The sequence below is a fragment of the Nicrophorus vespilloides genome, unplaced genomic scaffold, assembly GCF_001412225.1.
Source record: "Nicrophorus vespilloides isolate i.1.1-1 unplaced genomic scaffold, Nicve_v1.0, whole genome shotgun sequence".
NCBI classification, from domain to species: Eukaryota; Metazoa; Arthropoda; class Insecta; order Coleoptera; family Silphidae; genus Nicrophorus; species Nicrophorus vespilloides.
Window position 1 is genome coordinate 275547 of NW_017096643.1, and position 19830 is coordinate 295376.

At 37.8% G+C, this 19830-nt stretch overlaps 4 protein-coding genes across 6 annotated transcripts; 2 read left to right on the top strand and 2 right to left on the bottom strand.

Annotated features, from left to right (window-relative positions):
* Positions 1-357: 357 nt before the first annotated feature.
* Positions 358-5753, top strand: LOC108557713 (palmitoyltransferase ZDHHC18). 3 transcript variants are annotated; one of them, XM_017914356.1, is made up of 8 exons: positions 358-1043; positions 1212-1377; positions 1498-1658; positions 1720-1904; positions 2317-2428; positions 2501-2895; positions 2974-3729; positions 4954-5059. In XM_017914356.1, the coding sequence occupies exons 1-8, from the start codon at positions 836-838 to the stop codon at positions 4972-4974; spliced, it is 2004 nt and encodes a 667-aa protein (XP_017769845.1). In that variant the 5' UTR covers positions 358-835; the 3' UTR covers positions 4975-5059. The 3 variants fall into 3 exon arrangements, with proteins under 3 accessions (XP_017769845.1, XP_017769844.1, XP_017769846.1); XM_017914357.1 differs by having other exon boundaries at positions 359-1043; positions 2974-3034; positions 4954-5753; XM_017914355.1 differs by lacking the exon at positions 4954-5059 and having other exon boundaries at positions 2974-4555.
* Positions 5754-6626: 873 nt separating this feature from the next.
* Positions 6627-9679, bottom strand: LOC108557696 (zinc finger MYM-type protein 1-like). Its single transcript, XM_017914330.1, has 3 exons — positions 9314-9679; positions 7405-9236; positions 6627-6649 (listed from the first exon to the last, which is right to left on the bottom strand). Exons 2-3 carry the CDS (start codon positions 9206-9208, stop codon positions 6627-6629), a joined length of 1827 nt encoding a protein of 608 aa, XP_017769819.1. The 5' UTR covers positions 9209-9236; positions 9314-9679.
* A 1503-nt stretch (positions 9680-11182) lies between these two features.
* On the top strand, positions 11183-12125 carry LOC108557742. The gene is made up of 2 exons (XM_017914388.1): positions 11183-11556; positions 11617-12125. The coding sequence occupies exons 1-2, from the start codon at positions 11262-11264 to the stop codon at positions 12045-12047; spliced, it is 726 nt and encodes a 241-aa protein (XP_017769877.1). The 5' UTR covers positions 11183-11261; the 3' UTR covers positions 12048-12125.
* LOC108557741 (protein timeless) lies at positions 12112-16726 on the bottom strand. The gene is made up of 12 exons (XM_017914387.1): positions 16574-16726; positions 15787-16502; positions 15052-15710; positions 14607-14982; positions 14255-14532; positions 13902-14100; positions 13637-13851; positions 13110-13573; positions 12838-13038; positions 12603-12771; positions 12452-12532; positions 12112-12367 (listed from the first exon to the last, which is right to left on the bottom strand). The coding sequence occupies exons 1-12, from the start codon at positions 16704-16706 to the stop codon at positions 12133-12135; spliced, it is 3726 nt and encodes a 1241-aa protein (XP_017769876.1). The 5' UTR covers positions 16707-16726; the 3' UTR covers positions 12112-12132.
* Between the last annotated feature and the right edge of the window lie 3104 nt (positions 16727-19830).

Genomic DNA, 19830 nt, shown 5'->3' on the forward strand with positions numbered 1-19830 from the left:
TAAAAAAAAAAAAAAAAAAAAAAAAATAAGAAATATTAAATTTAGTAGTATCTACATCGAACTATAAAATTTGCAATAAAAATAGCTGTATAAATATTACCTTTCCACTTGTAGGAAGTATTTTTGTTTTCTTCATTTCCCATTGAAATTTCAAAGGTTAATCAATTGTTCTATAATCACCAATTGTAAATAGTCAATAGTTCATATTGCCAACGTTTAAAATATCAGTTCAGTTTGATTTATCAAAAACTTGTAATAATTATAAAGATAAATTATTAAGTTGCTACAAAATTAAATAATGAATATATAATATTTGACAGGGAAGTTACACGTGTGGCCTACAAACTAACCAGACTAATTGCTAGTAATTAGTCATCATTTAGTGGCTTTCATTCCGAGTTGATATTTTGCATGATGATTCATATGCTTGACATTTCTAGGTAATAGTTTAATAAAGTGAAAGTGCGTATGCGTGTATAATGAAAAGGAGAAAATAATGCGATTGCCTACGAATGCTTTGACGTTTTCATAGAAAGTGTGCGAAAAAGTATTTGACGTCCGTCAAAGGGATGTCAGACCCACGTACAACCGAGTCTTTAATAGGCTTTAGGGAAAGATAGGGACAGAAAAATAGTGAGAGAGAGAGACTGATTGTGGAGTGGAATTATTTTGGTTTTAGTTGAGTTCTTTTTTAGTTCGGAAATCTGAACAATTCATGTTTTCTGCAGTAAAGTTTATTATCATTAAAGAAAGTGTTTCTAACGTGAATTTGGTGTAAAAAGTAATGGGAAATTTGGGAATATGTTGCATGAAATAGCAGGAATAATGTACAGTGATGACTATTGCCTTAAAAATATCCCAGACTGGACATAGCAGCAGTAGTAGTAGTAATAGTAACATTAATATCAACGGCAACAACAACATTAATAAGAGTGTAAACTGTGATACGATAATAAAAGACAAGTCTGTCTGGTGGCAGCCACAGTTTATGTCCAAGGAATATCAGCCTGTTCTGCAGCACTCGCCAAGAACACTCATCAAAGGTGAGTGTGGAGATGATCAGCTGTTATCTGTATCTCTCTGTATCTGCTATGATCCCCCTTTCTAATTGTTCCCTCTCTCTCTCTGCCACATTATTTATTTTCACAAAAATCATATAAACACAATCACACACATGTGTATATATATATTTTTTTTTTGAACAATTCAAGATAGTGAAGATATGGCCAAAGAGCAAGTAACCAGAAAGTGGGAAGTGTTTGCTGGCAGGAACCGGTTTTATTGTAATGGCAGACTCATGACTGCACCACACTCGGGCATGTTCCTACTCACTGTATTCCTCATCACAGGCACCAGTGTACTATTTTTCATATATGAGTAAGTATTTCCATCTCTCACTGAAATACACACACATACATTCTTTGCAATGCAAAATATTAAATAAGAAAAGTACACACACATACAATATCATCATATCTCTGTATGTCGTCGTTTTAGTTGCACTTACCTGGCAGTCAATGTAACAATCGCAATCCCGATAATAGGGGGGCTCCTATTCCTATTCACGATTTCTGCGCTACTGCGGACGTCGCTCACAGATCCAGGCATTATACCTAGGGCCACCTTCGAAGAAGCTGCGTACGTCGAAAAGCAAATAGGTATGATGATGGCAAAACTATGATCTTCGTTAATGACCATTTATTAATTAATTAATTCTAGAGGTGACGAATTCCGCCAACAGTCCGACATACAGGCCGCCACCGAGGACCAAGGAGGTGCTCGTCAAGGGTCAAACCGTGAAGCTGAAGTACTGCTTCACCTGCAAGATTTTTCGACCTCCGCGAGCTTCGCATTGCAGTCTCTGCGATAATTGCGTTGATCGTTTCGATCATCATTGTCCATGGGTGTGTAACGTTCTCTTCATTTTAATTAATTATTAAATTATTATTATGATAACAATAGCATAGTGCTATCGCCGTTGTCGTCACACAATTACGACAATTTATCGCAATAATAGTCGATAATTATCGATATTGTTTTAGGATTATTTTTATATATTATTAGCAATCGCATACCTCCCGAGATAAAGGCGTTGACGCGCGAACGATTTTCAATTCGAGCGTCAAGGTTACTTTAATCCCGTATTTTAGATGTCGGATCACTCTGATCTAATCTCTTAGGAGTTCAATAATTTAAATTTGCGGGAAGTCCTTTTGTCTTTACATTGGCAATACTCGATTGTTATTGTTTAACTCTTCTAACAGCGTACGTGGACAATGAACCGTTTTATTATAACAGAATAATTGGTAATTGCAGGTGGGTAACTGCGTAGGTAGACGGAACTACAGGTTCTTCTACATGTTCATCGTGTCACTGGCTTTTCTCGCTGTGTTCATCTTCGCGTGTGCCATTGCTCATCTGATTTTAAGTAAGTGCGATTCCGGAAGCAACCAACGAACCGTCGCTGAACTCAGATTTCGCATTCAAATTATGTTTCTAGTAAGCAAGGAAGATGGGCAGTTCCTGGAGGCGGTGAAAGCATCACCTGCAAGCATGGTGGTAGCTCTGATATGTTTCTTCAGCGTGTGGAGTATCTTGGGGCTGGCCGGCTTTCACACCTATCTCACTACAAGCAACCAAACGACCAATGAAGACATCAAGGGCTCGTTTGCTTCGAAGAGGGGCCAGGACCCATTCAATCCCTATTCCCAGGGCAACGTTTGCCTGAACTGTCTGCACATCCTGTGTGGTCCCATAGGTCCATCGCTTATCGATAGACGCGGCCTCGTCACAGACGAGTATAAACTCGAGGTCAGCAAGAACGCCACCATCACTATAGAACCGTCGCTGCCACTGAAACCGTACGGTGCTGTTGCCGCTGCCGCCGCTTTACAGGTGAGAGAAGCAGGAGCATTGGCTGTTTCATATTTGCGCAATAGAGAGAATGATGATTCACGTATATCTATTTTGCAGAATGGTCCGCATTTGGCGTCCGAGATAGCCGGAGTTTACCGACAGACGACGGAGAACACGGGTACGTACGCGCCAATCAAAAAGCAGCTGCAACGCGCCCACCAGGTCACGCCCGCTGGAGGCGTGCCGCTGAATCCGTCCCCAATTTACTCCCCTCGTTACTACTACTACGACGGTTACGCACCGCCCCGGTACCACCAACAATACCAATACAACCATCACCTTCAACACATCGATCATCATCGATACTGCGCCGCCCCAGACCGATACGCCCGCAACGACGTCGATTACGATGAATATGCCGCCGCCGCCTTCGGTGGTGGTGGTGGTAGGGGCGCGGCGCTGCTGGGGGAGGCGGTCACTACCGTCGCCGCCGCTGCAGCCGACATCCGCAACAGCAATTCGCTACCGCAATCGACGACTTCGCCGCTTCCACCGCCCCCTCCTCCGGTGCGTTGCGTACCCTCTGCGCTGCCGAACATTTACAGTACAAATTTCGATCGTTATTTTGATGGGGCGACGACCGCGCGCCGCCCCAACTACACGCCCCCCGAGAAACGATACAGTTCCACATTCGGGCTGCGACAGGTCGCCGATCGGCCGCAACGCCGCCCCCACAGCGGCGGCTTTGTTTACCGCAACGTACATGCCACGGAGGAAGAGAGAGAGGAGGAAGAGGACCTCTGTAACTCGAACGAATGTCAGCAAAGTGGTGCGCGATCGCGGCAGGGCATCTACAGCGTCGCCAACGTCAAGGTCAATAATTTCCCCACTCCGGAATTCAGCCGGCTCTATATACAAAACAATCTAGGCTAAATTACTACAATCAAACAAGACAAAAACGAAACTCGATGTCATCTAATATCGAAATCTTGCAAATTAAAACTATTGCATTTAAATCTGCGCCAAATACAACCAATTAATTGACGATAATAATGATGATGTTAAACATAATAAGCTATAATACGAAAAACTGCAATACAGTGGCGTAACTGGAATACAGTGATAAATCAATATGATGCAAATTTATGTGATTCGCTTCTTTAAGTTTCATCTTCTTTCTTCCGTAACGGCTTCTTAAAAAGTTTAGCGGTCCGTCCAATCAACAGATTTAATAAAATATTAAATATGCCGTTCACTACCATTTGACGAATCAAATGGTAGTGAACGGCAATTCTGGTTACGCCACTAAAAATATAAACCCCATTACTATGACATTTACGTTCCACTTCATCTTTATTTCGTAGATGTACAAATGCAACTTTTTAATGTGTTTATTTGTTAATAATCTCAATTGTTATTGTACTCTCATTTTGCTGTATGTACTATTTGTGTTATTGTTACCAGTGTTGTGATGATGATGTGTTTTTCTGTTATCTTTTTCGATTCCTCCCATCTGAGGGTGTTGTGTTGTGCAAGCATGTAAAGCAAGCATGCATGACGTTTTTCGATCGAAGAGACATTGAAATTGAGAAATTTCATAAAACTTCCTTGTATCTTTCCTAACTCTTTCGTTCTCTCTCTCTTTGTATGTATATGTGTATTTATTTCTATCCCTCACCAATATCAATATTACCTTGCCGGTAAGTCACTTGAGTTGAGATTTCGAGAATTCAGGGCCGTATTTAAGTTACGTTTGAATGATCAAATATTACAATAAAATATTTAGAATATGGGCTAAATGCGGTCCTGGTTTTATTGAGTTATATGATGCATGTGGAGATGAACATTTTTATTTACGCTCTTTTTAGAACCTGCTTCAACTTCTACCACTTTACTTCTTTTGCGTTTATTCTAGATAAAAATGTGTGCATGTGTGTTCGGCTCGTTTATATAATATGCTGTTCTATTCTGTTGTTTATTATTTTTTTTCGATTTACGCTGACTGACTGACCGCGCCCGCCTTTTATATTATATTTTACTTGAATTTGTTTAGCGTTTACTGATTTTTATTAATTGCGTGTGTATACGTGTTTGCAGAGTCAAACGCTGGCAGCGTGACGCACCTGGTGAGCAACGAGCAGCCTCTGGCAATCCTTCCCATGGACCATCACCAACAACAGCAGACGCAGCAGCAGCATAAAGATCAGCAGTACACGTCGCAGCCTTGCTTGGCGCACGGTGGCGGACCGCTCTACAGCAACGTGCAGCTCAACAAGTCTCATTCTTTCGCGCAAAATCTCGACCAGAAGATGACATCCGTAGAGGATCTGCACCTGGACCCGGTGGAGATCCGCGAGGCACACATCCTTAACAACATTATGGACACGGTCGTCTCTAGCAACGGCGTCGCGAAGAGAAACAACAAGCTGGACAACAACGATCTCACAACACAGGACAAGGAGAACATTTCGATGAGTGCTAGCCGTCTGAGGATACTGCGAGATACCACGATGATAGAGAGCGCCCTGGATCTGGACTCGTTGGATGACTCAAGCATAGGCACAGGCAGTCAGGCCGGCCTCATGAAGGTCATCGTCTAGTCTTGCTCGTATGCTGGGTGTTTTGGGCATGGTGGTTGAATGAGATTGAAAAATCGTACAAATGTGAATCAAAATACATAAACAACAGTTGTCGAGTTGTTACAAAAAGCTCTAGGTAACCAACCACTAAACAGTGTTGACAGGACACGATAGTAACCCATAGTGAATTTGTAATATAATTTATTTTTTTATACCGCGCGCAAACACACATACATTATCCAACAAAGAATCGGACGGATGTAATATTTTTTTATACGAAAAATCTTCATCTATGGAAATATTTTTACAATTATTACACCTTGTATATGTATACATATATATATATATATATATTTATATATATGAGATTCAGCAAAAGGAAAGATAATTTACTTTTGTTGAATATGAAGTATATAGATACATAATTATTATTATAGTTATTGATTGTGTGATAATTGATATTGATAATAATAATTATTATTGTCAGAGAAATCCAATATGGTGAGAGTGAAAATAAGCAATCAAAAACATCACCTTCTGTAGAGATCACAAAGTCTTTCAGTATTAATTTTTATTGTTAAAGTTAAGGAAAGGTTAAACTTGTGTGTGCGTGTTTTTGTTGTGCATTATTTTATTATTAGATCTTTAAAGCCTGGAAACTAACTAAGATTAAAATCATTTCAAAGGAAACTAATAAAAATAAATAAACAATATAAACAAACTTACTCAAGATCAATATTATTTTCTAATTCTTTAAGTTTAACGAATTGTCAAAAAATTGGACTATTATTTGAGGGATCTAACAAAACTTCGTTAAGTTGGCTTGAAAAACAAAATAAAAACAATTTTATTTTAATATTTTTAATTTTCGTCATTTTGTAATTTCTCTACATAACTTTCATTTATTTCAATACATTTCTTAAGTCGGTAGAGCCACCTTTCAAAACATTCCTCAAAATCGCCTCATTTTTTTTTAAATTTCGGAAACAGCCAAAAATCAAACGACGCTAGAATATTGTAAAGTAGCGAAATTCGACATCATCACTTTTGTTTCTGATTTTTGTTGTCTTGCTTTAATTGGGAATTTGCACATTGTGCTCCATAGAATGGACTGCTGCTTGGTTTCTGGGTCTTACTTATAGAACCAAGATTAATCATCTGTTACGATTTTCCTAAAAGAGTTAGACTCCATTAGACTCCATTTTCAAATTTTTCTAAGAAATATTGGGAAAAACGAAAACTTGCTGTGTCATTCTTGAATCTTTGTCAATTTTTTTTCTTCGTCGGGGCGGGTCTTCATCGAAATCCCGACATTTGATATCGGTGGAATTTTTATTATCGTTAATCTGGATTTTGTTACTGTCGGGAATGGTTGGGATTTTGATCAGAATCGTACAAATATACATATATCAGTGACGGTCGGTGACTTAATCAGGAGATGCTGTCAAAATAAATAACCTTTCATTTATTTATATACACGTTCAAAGAGCTTTATACATTATATAACAAGTATAAAAATAGAAAATTGTAAACAGTTAATAAACATAATAAAATAAAGATCAAATGAGCTACAGTGTTTAAGTCACAAAGCTAAACTAAAAAAACTCCTAAAGGTTAGAGATTTATTTCTTAAAAATTAATTTTATTTTTTGCTCTTTTTTACAAAATTCGTCGATAACCACATCATACAATTTTCGATTATTTTTCAAATTTAACAGTAGTTTATTTTCGATTGATATTAAAGCGAGATCTTCACTTAGGCTACTTCTGGTGAATGTTTTGATTCTTTTCATAGTTGAAAATATTTGTTCAGTCGATGTGCTAGTTGACGGTATAGTGCAAATTAACTGTATTAAATCAAGTACTTGTGCTAAAATGTCACTTAGTTCATCATTCACAATAATTTTTTTTATGCAATTTATAGATTTTAAATGAAAGTTAGGCGTCGAGTATATGTAAATCAATTCACTTCTCAACCTCATAAAATCAAAGTATTCTCCATAAGATAGCTGAAGAGATTTAAATAGGAAATCTGGAAAATTCTTTTCATAAATTTTAAATTTGTCGACGTTAAAAAGTTCCATAAATTTTAAATTTTCAATATCTCGAAATCGATTTGTTGTATCTGCTGAAAGAGTTTTTAAAATTTTAGAATATCGAAGTTTATACGTCTTTTTCACATCTGCCATACATTCAGCAACTTTTCTTTTTCTATTAAATTTTGCAGTTATTAATTTGTTCCACATCGAGTCAAAATCGACTTTTTTACCATCCAAAAATTTCACAAAATTTTTAATTTCATTTATGCAATACGTTATGTCAAATGTTTTTTCTTGTAAAATTTCAAATAAAGAATCTGCTGAATCAAATATCCCTGAAAATAAATGTAAATTAAAATTAAACTCAAAATCTTTTAAATAACGATGAAGCACTTCGGCATTCATAACAGCGTCATTATCCCATTCATCTTCACACTTCATTATTCGATCGAATATTGTCAACAATTCCTTTTGATATTCAAACACCTTATTCAAAATTCTGCTATTGTAATTCCATTGTGTCGGGGCAGCAGTGGGAAATCGTTTCTGGATTTCACAATCGAGAAGGGAAATTCTTTTTGGAGATTTACAGAAAAACGATGAAAATGACAATATTTTTTTGAAAAAACGTTTACATTCGGCTATATGCGTAACAGATTGCGACAAAACTAGATTCAATCTATGAGTGTAACAATGGACAAACAAAGAATTAGGGCAAATATTTTGAATTTTTAGTTGAACTTCATTATGCTCCCCGGACATTACAGCCGCTCCATCATACGTTTGAGCAATTAATTTGTCCGAACATTCAAATTCTTTTAAGGTCTTACATATATGTTGAAAAAGATCATCAGCTGTTCTGTCAGGACTAACATCGACAAATCCAACAAATCTCTCGTGAATGTCATTATTTTCGTCCACATATCTAAAAATAGTATACAGTTGAGTTGAGCGGCTTATATCTGTAGATTCGCCCACAATTAAAGAAACAAATTTTGATGCATGTATTTCAGATTTAATCTCGTCTCGCAAGACTTTTGAAATTGAAGATATTAAGTCATTTTGAATATGGTCTGATATTCCAGTAAACACTGGAGAATTATCCAAATGGGTTTCCAATTTTAGGTCCAATTCACTCAGTAGATGTAGCAATTCAACACAATTTCCCCTATTGTCTGATTGGTGATGCTCAAAATGTCCTTGTAAAGGCAGTTCTTGTTTTGTCAAAAAACACATAGCGTTTATTAATTTCGATAAAATGTATCGATTTGCAGTAACTTCCTTGTTGTGCAATGTAATATTTTCTTCTATATGAACTCCCTTTCCAAAATTTTTGAATTGTACAGTAGAGCATATATGAGATTGAGAGCATTCATGTCTCTTGCATGATTTACTGATATTGTTTAGATCAGAAAATCCGAACTTATTCCAGACATTTAGTTCTTCTGAAAACAAAATGCATGGCCAACAGAATAATTTTGATAAATGAGCACATCCGCAAATCCACGGAATATTTTCGTAAATTTCTTTTTTAAAATGTCTTTTAAATGTTTTTGTTTGAGACTGAATACTTAATATTGGCGCGGGCTTCGGGCTATTGACAATAATCTCTTTTTCAACAAACGGGAGAGAAGCAAATTTTCTTTTAATCATATCTTCAATTAAACAATTGCAATTATCCTCGGCTGTAAGTTCACCTTCATAGTCACTTAGGTTTTCCATTTTAAGGGCCATAATCAATGATAATTTTAACACGTATGTGCTGAAACAGTACACTAGAAATAGATTTAAAATAATTGAGACACCTAATTCAAATAAAGTAAAAAATAAACAATTTACCACGGAAATGATTATCTTCTTATATAGAAATTAACTAGCCAGCTCTTTATATGGTATATCAATCGACACTGCGTTTTATGCAATGGAAGCAGGAAGCCAATGGAAGCAAAGCCGCAAACAGCTTCTACCAGTAGTAAAGAAATTGTCAAATTTACGCATGCGCGAAGTAAGCATATCCTGAATCCAAATCCATGCAGTGGCGCGCACCGCCGAGCGAACACAACTTTTTTTATTGTATGAGATAATCACGTAACAAACAGTAAAACTACACGAAATTCGAATATGATACAATATGAAACCTGGACCATGGACCGGCCGCCCGCCAATGATGTATATCTATATTTGGGTGACCGGACCAAAAAGAACTCACCGGCATAGAACATGACAAATCAGGAAACAATAAAACAGAACGTCATACAAAAGAATAGGACAAAACAAAACATAAAAGAACAGCATAAAAACAGAACATTGGAAAAATAAAATATGTGAAAAAAATTAAAGTGATAACACATTCATTTTATTTTTTGCAGCAGTATAATTTTCATTTTTTTTATTGTATTTTTGTATTGTATTTATTTAATAAATATTACTATTATTATTTTGAAAGAAATATTACTTCTATACTTTATGAATTATCTGAACAGAATTGATTTTTATATTTTATAAAAATGTATAAAAATAATAAAGTAAATTTCAAAATGTGTTGTTTTTAATTAAATAAAAAATCATAATTTGGAACAATTCGGTTATGATCTTGTCGTATCCCGGGATTCAAATATCTCTGGACACTGTGGAATATCTCGTAGTTATGTCGTTGTGGAGTCCTAGGGGAGTTTTTAAGAAAAGCTAGAGGTGAAGTTGGAGTTTTTATGATAATAAACACTTTATTACTCACTAGAAGATTATTAATAACTTTTATGTCTAGATTCCAGTTGCTTGTTGTTACTAGGGTTTTTATGAGTCTAACTAGGACTCGGGAGGACTCTCCTCTAAGACTAAAACTAACTTAGACTAGCGACTAGCTAGGACTATAAATGATTTGGACTTTGACTCCCTAGGACTCTGACTCTCTTTTGTATTACATAAACATTCTATTATATAGTAGTGAATTAGCATAGTGGGAGTACAATATTTGATAAGGGAATATAGTACCTAACTTTCCCTAATCATTAAAAGATTAGGCAGATGTACATATTAGTAGTCATTATCGATTGGCCCTTTGAATTTGTGCACAACATGGTGATTAACAATAGTGATTAAGAATAGTCGTTACACAATGATTAGTTATGGGATCTTCCTAAGTAGTATTTGTACTAAGTCATAATAACTTACTTACAATACATGTATAAAATAATAAGGGCTAACATAATATAAACAATAACGGTTATACATAACAGGCTAACGCGAGTCAGTATGCCGCAATATAACTCAACTTCCACTGTATAAATTATAGTGGAATCTTGCTTAACGAGTTTTATCCGTTCCAAAATGTTCGGATTTTTTACTCGTATAGTGAACCATATTCAAAAATACAAATATTATGTGTACACAAGTTTTGAAAATGATGTAGCAGGCGCGCATTCCGGGAGTCATTTTCTTACAATGAGGATCCACTGTACTTGTAAATATTTCGTTGTATAATGTATTTTTGAATTTGAATGATAATAAATGTATGTCATTTATTTATTGGAATTTTAATCAATATTTTTTCCGAAGTCATGTTTTTATGCCGTTCTTTTTTAGTACTATTCTGTTTTATCATTGTTTTCTTTTGTCATGTTCTCTTGTATGACGTTCTGTTTTAACCTGTCCTGATATGTTACGTACTGTGCTGGTTATGTTTGGTCCTGTCACCATTTGCATCATAGCTGTAAGTAATGTTGCCTACAATCATTATTTTTGTTGATATTGCTATAACCTAAAAGCGGAACGCTGGAATTATTTTCGAATGGCAATGATTGTCTCCGGTGTACGAAGGTTACTATGGAATCGAGTGAACCAGCATCAGTGCAGGTGCAGTTTTCAAATTGCAAATAGGATTTTCAGTGAGAGACAGGTGACCAAAGATGATGGATCAACAACAACTGTTGAACTTGGGGGACTGAGCAGGAAATATCAAGTATTCAAAGACGAAGATTCTGAGATCATTATGGATGTGAATGAGGAGAGATTGAAGTATTTAGAATTGCTGGAAAATGAAGTTGACCAAATGCTGAATCCCTATGAAGGATTAAACTTGGCTCGTGAGTATGATCTATTGTATGAATTGAATCTTCTGGTGTTTATTTGTATTTAATTTTTAGGTGGCATTAGTGGAGTTTATGACATAGAGGATTTAGTCTCTATATTGAAAAAGGAGAATGGTCTGAACATTTTTGTTGCTGCTGTCCCAAAGAACATCAACTATGTAAACTATATTTGCCTGGTCAATGCAAAGTCATATCGACATATGCTTGCAATGTCCCAGTTTGTGAGGAAGGTGTACAAATTAAAAATGGGTAGAAACGATACAGTGCCAAAGCTAGAGGGACAGGAGTCCAGAGACTGGATGGCTCTGGATATGGGAAATATTGCATTGCATGTGTTTTCTAAGGAGGCTCGCGCGAAATACGATTTGGACTCGTTGTGGGCTGTAGGATCGAGGTACGATGACGAATGCAATCAAGAGGACCCAATCGCGGAACTGCTCGAAAGACACTCCATCTATTTGCACGACATGAAACCAGCCCCGTGATTATTTTTTAGCTTTATTTAGTGAAAAACATTTAAATATTTATAAAAATACGAAACTTTCCTTCTTTACTTTGTTCTTTTTATATTCAAATATTTTTCTCTTCTTCATCGCTCACGCACATTCGGGTTAGGTCGGAAGCGACCGATGTCGTCTCGTACGTGTCCTCGTTCATTGTGAAAGGAAGCTCCTTATCCTCTTCCTCTGTCTGCGAGGTTTCCATATCTATTGGTTCCGCTCTCTCGGCGATCCGCACATCAGGAGGCGTGAGGTTATTCGGCAACGACTTCTCTTCTATTCGAGGGATCGCGATGGACAGCTCGCTATTGTAGCACACAATAAAACATGCATATGCTGATATGAGAACGCGAGGAATTTAAGTGCAAAAAATAAAGAAGATAATTTACTTGGAGCGTCCGAGTGCGCAGTCGACGTCCACGATTTTGCTTTCCTCCAGCACCGTTCGAATCCACTCTGCCGAATTAGGACTTGATGCGGAAGGTTGTAAATAATGTGTATTTAATATGATGTTCGCTTCATATTGGTGTATGTACTTACAGGGGCGTGTATCGGACCATCGACGGTGTTTGACGTCCGTGATAATGAAGTGATGAAGTGGAAAATTTATTTCCGTTGCTATTTGCTTCTGGTGTAACCCACATTTCGTCGAAACATTCCGCATTTTTTTGTCGTCCTTTCAAAAGACCTATGTCGAATTTGATTTGGTCTGAACATAGAAGATATCCGTTTGTATTAGATTTGTTTATTTATTTTTATTGATTTTTTTAATTACCTGAATCGATGGGGCCGAGCTGTTGGGCAACGCTGAAAAGGTGGTCAGCTGTCCAGAAGTCTGGAATCCTAACAAAGATCTTTCCAGTATCCGCCGGTAGGTAGAAACCGAGATTGTGTAAGAGAAGAACGAACGGTCGATGTTTCAATGCATTGTTCTGCTCACTCGTCCACGGTATAACTGGTATTGGTAGGTGGAGCACTGGAAAGAGTCGAAAAAGAAATAATTTTAAACTATATATATATGCTATTGCTTTATAATTATTATATTACGGGCATAGTGGTGAGCGGAAGGTTCCGTAATTGCATCGTCCAAAAATCCGTGAATGTTTCCATTGGCCAATGCCAGTTTAGCGAAACACGCCTCCATCGTTATATTCTGAAGCCAGATTATGAGTTTGGACTTATTTTCCTTGCAGAGATGTTCTTTAAGTATACCGATGTCGTTGGATGCTAGTTCGTGAAGATCGTTAACTTCATCCGAGATAATCAGTGGAGGAATTACTTCTTCGTGGTGGACTTCATCGTTGTCCGTTGTTTGGTACTTGACAAACTCATCAAATTGCCTTCGGGAGATCACCCCTTGTTGCAGCAACTCTTCGACGAAGGCCTGTTGACTCCTCCTAGATTTCGTGGCGATTTCTTGAAATTTCTTAGTGATGCTGGCTATCGTGTCTCCTCCATCAATGCATCGTTTGTAGAACACCGCCAGGTTTTTGCGATCTTCATGCGTCCATCTAGGGATTTACATGATAATTACAAAATAATTGAATAAAATGAAACAACTACTACTCTCTTACGTAGTTGACATCGTGTTTATATCAGCCGTTGGTTTTTCCCTCCGCAGTCCTGCTACTAGTCCAGCCGCAGCTGCTGCTGTTGTTGTCGTAATCGAAGTCCAAGTCGAAACAACTGCTGCAGCCGCAGACGTCGAAGAAGACGATCCCGGGCAGCAATTAGCTCGAGGCGTATTAATGAATTTATGTATCACGTATTCGATAAGGTCGGACCAATCCTAAATCATTGTCAAGTTAAGAACAAATTGAGAAATCTTCGAATGCCTACATCACAGATCTCGTAGTCCGTTTCCCAAATCTGCGAGAACGTCTTTAGGATGTTGGGCTGGAAGAGTTTAGATACGTGCTGCAGATCTCCGCCGATGTGGTGCATCATAGTGAAAACGCAATTGTTCACGAACTCACCATTCTCCCTGAACTCCTCTAACAGTAGTCCATACTGTCCCATTATCTCGACGGTGGCGAACCTTCATATTTGTACAGAAGCAAACAAAAAATCAAATACAAAACTACTTTGCAATATTCGCAATCAACGCATTTAATCTCTTTTCGATAACAAATTTTCTCCAATCTTATATTCTTGGGAGATTTTATTACATTATTTTTTAAGAAGTGACGTACTGTTTGAGGTGTTCCATTATGTTGATATCCTTGTCCCGGATACCGTCCAGGAAAAGCAGGAATATGTGATTGGTGACAATGAGATCTTGCAGATATTGTCTGCTCTGGATGCTGGGCTTGTATTGGCGCAACAGCAGCAGGAAAAGGTGTCTCAGATCGCCGGTTTGCGATATTTGCGCTTGCAGTTTCTGCAGAGCGCAGTGGTCTTCGATGGTGAGGTGAGAAGACTTCTGGTACGTTTCGACTGCTTGCAGGTATTCACGAATAGCAGTAACCACCTGTTTACGAAATATAAATAAATATCATTGATCTCTGATGTCGTTCACCATCATCCATTGCAGGCCGACTTTACCAGATGCAGACGTCTCAGGCAGGGTTTCAGGTCGACGGCGATGTCAGCGAACGGCATTCCCCAGCCGATCTCGAGCTCCTCGCACAACCAAACACCTTGAAATGTCAAGTACGAGATGATGTCGTACGAAAGGACTGGACTGACGTGATCCAGGTCTAGTTCCAGGTGCGCGGCAAACTTCAAGAAGTAGGTAACCAGCCAGAAGAAGTGCGACGTATCGATTGGCATCTGTCGTACGTTCGCCAAGAGCTGAGCGTGCAGGTCGCGTACCAGGTTACCATAGCCCTTTAGCAGGAAATCGACCGTGAACTCTTTTAAGATGTTTGAGATGTCCTCGTCGGTCGGCGTGTGAAGCATAAGCCCTTTCATATTGATACTGAAAATGGGTTGGAAATAAGAAAATTAATCTTTTGTATAGGAAATGTCTGGTGTCGTGCTCGCTTACATATTGGTTTTGCTGCGCTTGACTAACTTCTTCCTTCTCAGCTCCTTCCTATCGAGCGCGATTGTTGCGCGATTCTTCGGATTGCTGTAGCGACTTTTCTGTAAGCTGTGATGCGGTTTTTGATGCATCGATTTCTGGAGAGGTTGATCGTCGTCGTTGCTGGACGTCGTATAGACGGATTCCCTGTTCTCCACTTGCGTTGCGTAACCACAGTCCGAAATCTCGCTCTGCGAGCATTTTCTCTTCTGATTAAATTGTTGGTGTAGCTGATCCCGTTTGTTTTCCTCCCTCTGGCCGGTATCCGTCGTGAACATCGATGACACTCCGCTGCTGGTGCTGATCTCCGTCTCCGTGGACTTGACCCGCTTCATGTTAATCAGAAGGGTAGCTTTGGAGCGGATTTGCGGGCTGTGGACTATAGCAGAAGTAGCAGCGGCAGCGTTCCCATTGTCGCTAGAATCGGACGTAGGATCAGATGTGACCACGGGCGAACTGTCCCCGCTTCCCTTGCCCGGCGGTGAAGTGTTGCTTTCGTTGTCTTCGCTGCTCTCGCTTAATGAATCCTCCAACCATAAGTTCAATAGCTTCTGAAGAGTACCCACGTGCTGATCCTTATACATCAGGGCAATGAGTTGCACCATTGTTACACCCCAGTACATCTGCAATATACATACACGCTCATGTCAATTGTCCCAACAAAGAAGAAAAAAGAAAGATAATGCTATAGTTAGTTACCTTCTGTGGGCAGGTCATTAGGTAAATGATAATTTTGTCGATGCTCTGCGTGAACAGGTTCCAGATGATCTCGTTCTGCATACTCCTGCACGACAACGAACAATTGGAGACGCCTTGTAGCATCTGCTGATGATGCTGTTGGTGCTCTCTTCTTGTCGTCATCGTCGTGTTCGGTATGTGCAGGATATTTCTGAACAGCAGCAGACAGTTATTGATGCTTTCGCATTGCTGAACGTTCAGACGACAGACTGCCTCTTTTTCGACAACATGCTTCATATGGTCCATGACGGCTTTCGTGCTGCGACTATCGGTGAAAGCCTCCTTCGATGTTGTCAGAAGATGGTTCAGCTCGAAGATGGTGTGTCTGCCGATGTCGGTGCGCGAAATCGCCTCCACAGGCAACAGGCATTCCACGGGCACCGTCAAATCCACTAGAATTTTGATCGCAGTATCGATGATCTTGGTCGCGTACCCATTCTTTCCGCTGCATGCATATAATATGTGTTTTCCAACAACTCCTTCACCTTCTTCTTTACCATCTACGACTACTCCTTCACCACCTCCATCTCTTGCATCGCATCCACTATCATCTTTCAGATTGATCAGCAGCGGAATGAGATCCTTCCTGATGTTCTGCTCGAAACCGATCGCTCTGCGAAAAGTACGCAACGTCTGATCTTCAACTGCCAATTTCCTTAGGATCTCCTCGAGGTTAGCTACGCAATATATTCAAACATACCAATCTAATAGCTTCTTCGAAATATGCAAAATACATTCATTTTATTACCTAGGCAATTCTCGCTGACGTTGTAGGTGTCACCGTTGCGGACGCCCAGCGAACCGAACGTATTGTTACGCGTCGTCCGCGGATTAGACATCATCCAGGTCGTAAATTTCTTTTTGGATTGATTATACTGCATTCACTGTTTACGAACAGCTAGCCGCAATTGATAGAGTAACTAAATTTGCAGTTCAACTTTTCTTTATACAAGTAAAATAAAATTATTATAATGATTATCGGACAATTAAATAACAACTTACTTATTTTTTTTTAAATTCTTGTAGCAATTATTCAGGTAATCGGCGGAGCTTTCGGGTTCACATGTGATGCTGAAGCAAGAAAGGAACGTGCTCGAATGAAATTTTCCATATTGTTTCTTTGGAATACGCAACTGCTTTTATAATTTTCACGTGGAATCTCAACGTGAGTTTCGCTTCGACGCACGGTTCGCATGTACCAGGAGAGCAGTGGCGTCGCGACGCAAATTCAACCGGCAAATAGTATGTACATTATACTTATGCATAATCATTATATTACCCAAATTTACTGTGCACGTATGCAGAATAAATGTAGAAACGTTTGTAATCAGATTGTAGTGTATTGCCATGCAGAACATCGGATATTATAAAATGTATTTTTTTATAATTAATAAACAATAATAATAGTATCAGTAGAAGGAAAAGGAGAACACGTTGAATAATATATACAGAGGAGGTGAACTCAAGGGCCGACGCCGCTGTTGCGCCCTCTGAAACCTACCTCGGCATGTGCATCATCGTCGCGTGTTTAGATAAACGTGCTTGCATTGTGCGCGCACTCATATTTTTATATTCATGAATTATTTCAATAAACTTATTTTATAATTGATTTACAGGTACTGTTTCCAGGGCTGCATTAAGGTTGTTGCATAACTTAAAAACAAAATGTGTATTCTGGGATTCTAATTATATTTTTTGTGGGCCCTAAAAATTCTCGTATTCCTTAAAAAATCTATTTGGCTCTTAGGCGCTATGCCTAAGACGGCCCTATTTATATTTAAAATAAGTCTTAAAGCACCAATTTTTCGACCAACTTTGTATCTTAACTCTTCGAGGGGCCATTCTCAGACTTATTCGTCAACTGAATCAACTGTTGTGTCCAATCATTAATAATATAATACTATTTATTGTAAAAAATCATAATACATACTCAAAAAAACAAAATATATAACAATAAAATAAAAATAACAAATTGAACTGCTATAATTAATACCATTAATATTTTGGAGATGCTCGTATATATGTTTATTAGGGTAAGATCATGGCTAGTTACACTGCAGTGTGATACATAGGATACAAAGGGTTCTTACAGTATAATGAGTCCGAGGCCCGAAAGCCAACACAGAGAATACACACGAGATAATACAGAGAACGTATTAATAAGAATTAACTTTGTCAGAAGAATAAGTATTTTGAATAATATGACGAGCATAGTCTTAGATGAATCTTAAATAGACCAAGTAACGAATAAAGTTATGTAAAACCAAACTAATTTCATTAAATTCCCAACAACTGAGACTCCACAACGATAAAACAATATTCCACTGTGTTCAGAATTCCAACATTGGATGATATGGACTATCATAGAAGGGTCCTCACCTACGGGGCGATTGAAAAATGTATATGCGTGGAAAAGGTTTTTTGGGGAGCGGAGTCTGGATGGCGTAGATGATTGTTGGCAGATACCCAGATATGAAATGCATGCGTGGCGTGTTTTATCCACAGTTTCATTCCAGAGCCTGATGAAACTTATATTATAAAAGTGTCGTCTTATACGTAAGAAGACGAACCGAATACAGAAGAAAATTCAGGGGTAGAGATTAATTTGTCCCTCGCAGTGTACGTTATCAACATGTGGGAGTGGCAAATTACCCGCTTTATAATAAACAGATATAAGGGTTCATTATCAGACTCTTAATCAGAGAATTAATTTTGGGACGGTTATAAAGAATGTTACAGATATGAATTTTCAATCAAATAGGGACGAAGTAGTCTCAATAAGCGTCATCGCGTTACGGTTACACATAAAATCGTATAGTTTCTAACTATTTAATCAACACACAACAAATAATTTCTAAATATTTCTGTAGGGTCATAAAACTTATATAATGAACTGATTCAAAACTTAGATCAACCAACATTACATCTTTTCTGAAATCGATATAACATGTTTTTGTTTGAGAAACGCAATGGTCGTAAATCGTGTTATATTTCCTGAAAAACAATTCTCCAATAACCATATATCGTTATTACGTTGCAGTACTATTAAGAAGTAATGGTTTGAGCAATCCAACCACCTAGACAAGTTTCCCGGTAAATTTTATTGCATACTTCTTATATCTCTCTTTCTATCTCAATTGGCCTAAAAATGCCGAAACAGTTCCGATAGAAAATGATTGGTCAAGGGCGTCTTTTAAATGGAGATACATTTCGTCTTAGGATGACGATGAAAAAATAATACAAAAAAAGCGATAATCTGAGGATGGTTGTTAGTTTATCTCCGAAAAGGTTATTATGATTTTTAAACGAGTAGGACGTGACACATCTGAAGGAAATCTCGTTGGCGGATCAGAGCTTTACAGAATTTGTATTCCATTCGGCGAGTCCTGTGGATATTCCACGTTGTTCCTTCTGCAATCCTTCATACTGACATGTAATAAAAAGAATATAGAAAGAATCGAAAAAATATCAAGGAGAACACGTTTAAACATATGAGCCGAAAGTAGTATACGTCTATATTCTCATATTTTATTATGTAATAATAATTATTAAATTTGTTAATGATGACATCTTTCACCTCTTCTCCTTGAATACTTTGAATATCGATCTAGACCACAGGTTCCCAAACTTTTTTGTGTCGTAGACCCCTTGTCATGTTTTTCGGTTTTGGGTAGACCCCCTACCCTAAGTTTATTGTTAAAAACTTAAAGTAAAAACACATGTTAAGTTTTATACATTTATTAATTGAATTTAAATTAAAACTACTCAAAATAAAATTTTGTATCTGTTATAAAATAAACATAAAATAAACTAAGCAATAAGTAAATGTTTTTAGTGAGAAGGATGAACCTGATGCTTTAATAATAAATTATCAACATTTGGCGTCAATTTTGTAAGGTTTAATCTTAAATCTCCTCGGCTAATGATGTCCAGTCTGTTTCTTTTTTTCGTTAGGAGATTGGTAACAGCGCTGAACTCCCTTTCCACTAGGTATGACGATGGAAA

Bases quoted from the DNA above. Each gene is read 5' to 3' on its own strand.
- LOC108557713 (XM_017914355.1), top strand. From the start codon at position 836: ATGACTATTGCCTTAAAAATATCCCAGACTGGACATAGCAGCAGTAGT. The intron at 1,044-1,211 runs GTGAGTGTGGAG...GAACAATTCAAG, and splicing joins GCCAAGAACACTCATCAAAG to ATAGTGAAGATATGGCCAAA. The intron at 1,378-1,497 runs GTAAGTATTTCC...TCGTCGTTTTAG, and splicing joins GTACTATTTTTCATATATGA to TTGCACTTACCTGGCAGTCA.
- LOC108557696 (XM_017914330.1), bottom strand. From the start codon at position 9,208: ATGGCCCTTAAAATGGAAAACCTAAGTGACTATGAAGGTGAACTTACA. The intron at 6,650-7,404 runs GTGAATTGATTT...AATATTTCTTAG, and splicing joins TGATTTTATGAGGTTGAGAA to AAAAATTTGAAAATGGAGTC.
- LOC108557742 (XM_017914388.1), top strand. From the start codon at position 11,262: ATGGCAATGATTGTCTCCGGTGTACGAAGGTTACTATGGAATCGAGTG. The intron at 11,557-11,616 runs GTGAGTATGATC...TTTAATTTTTAG, and splicing joins TGAAGGATTAAACTTGGCTC to GTGGCATTAGTGGAGTTTAT.
- LOC108557741 (XM_017914387.1), bottom strand. From the start codon at position 16,706: ATGCAGTATAATCAATCCAAAAAGAAATTTACGACCTGGATGATGTCT. The intron at 14,983-15,051 runs GTAAGCGAGCAC...ACCCATTTTCAG, and splicing joins AAGCGCAGCAAAACCAATAT to TATCAATATGAAAGGGCTTA. The intron at 13,574-13,636 runs GTAAGAGAGTAG...GTAAATCCCTAG, and splicing joins ATAAACACGATGTCAACTAC to ATGGACGCATGAAGATCGCA.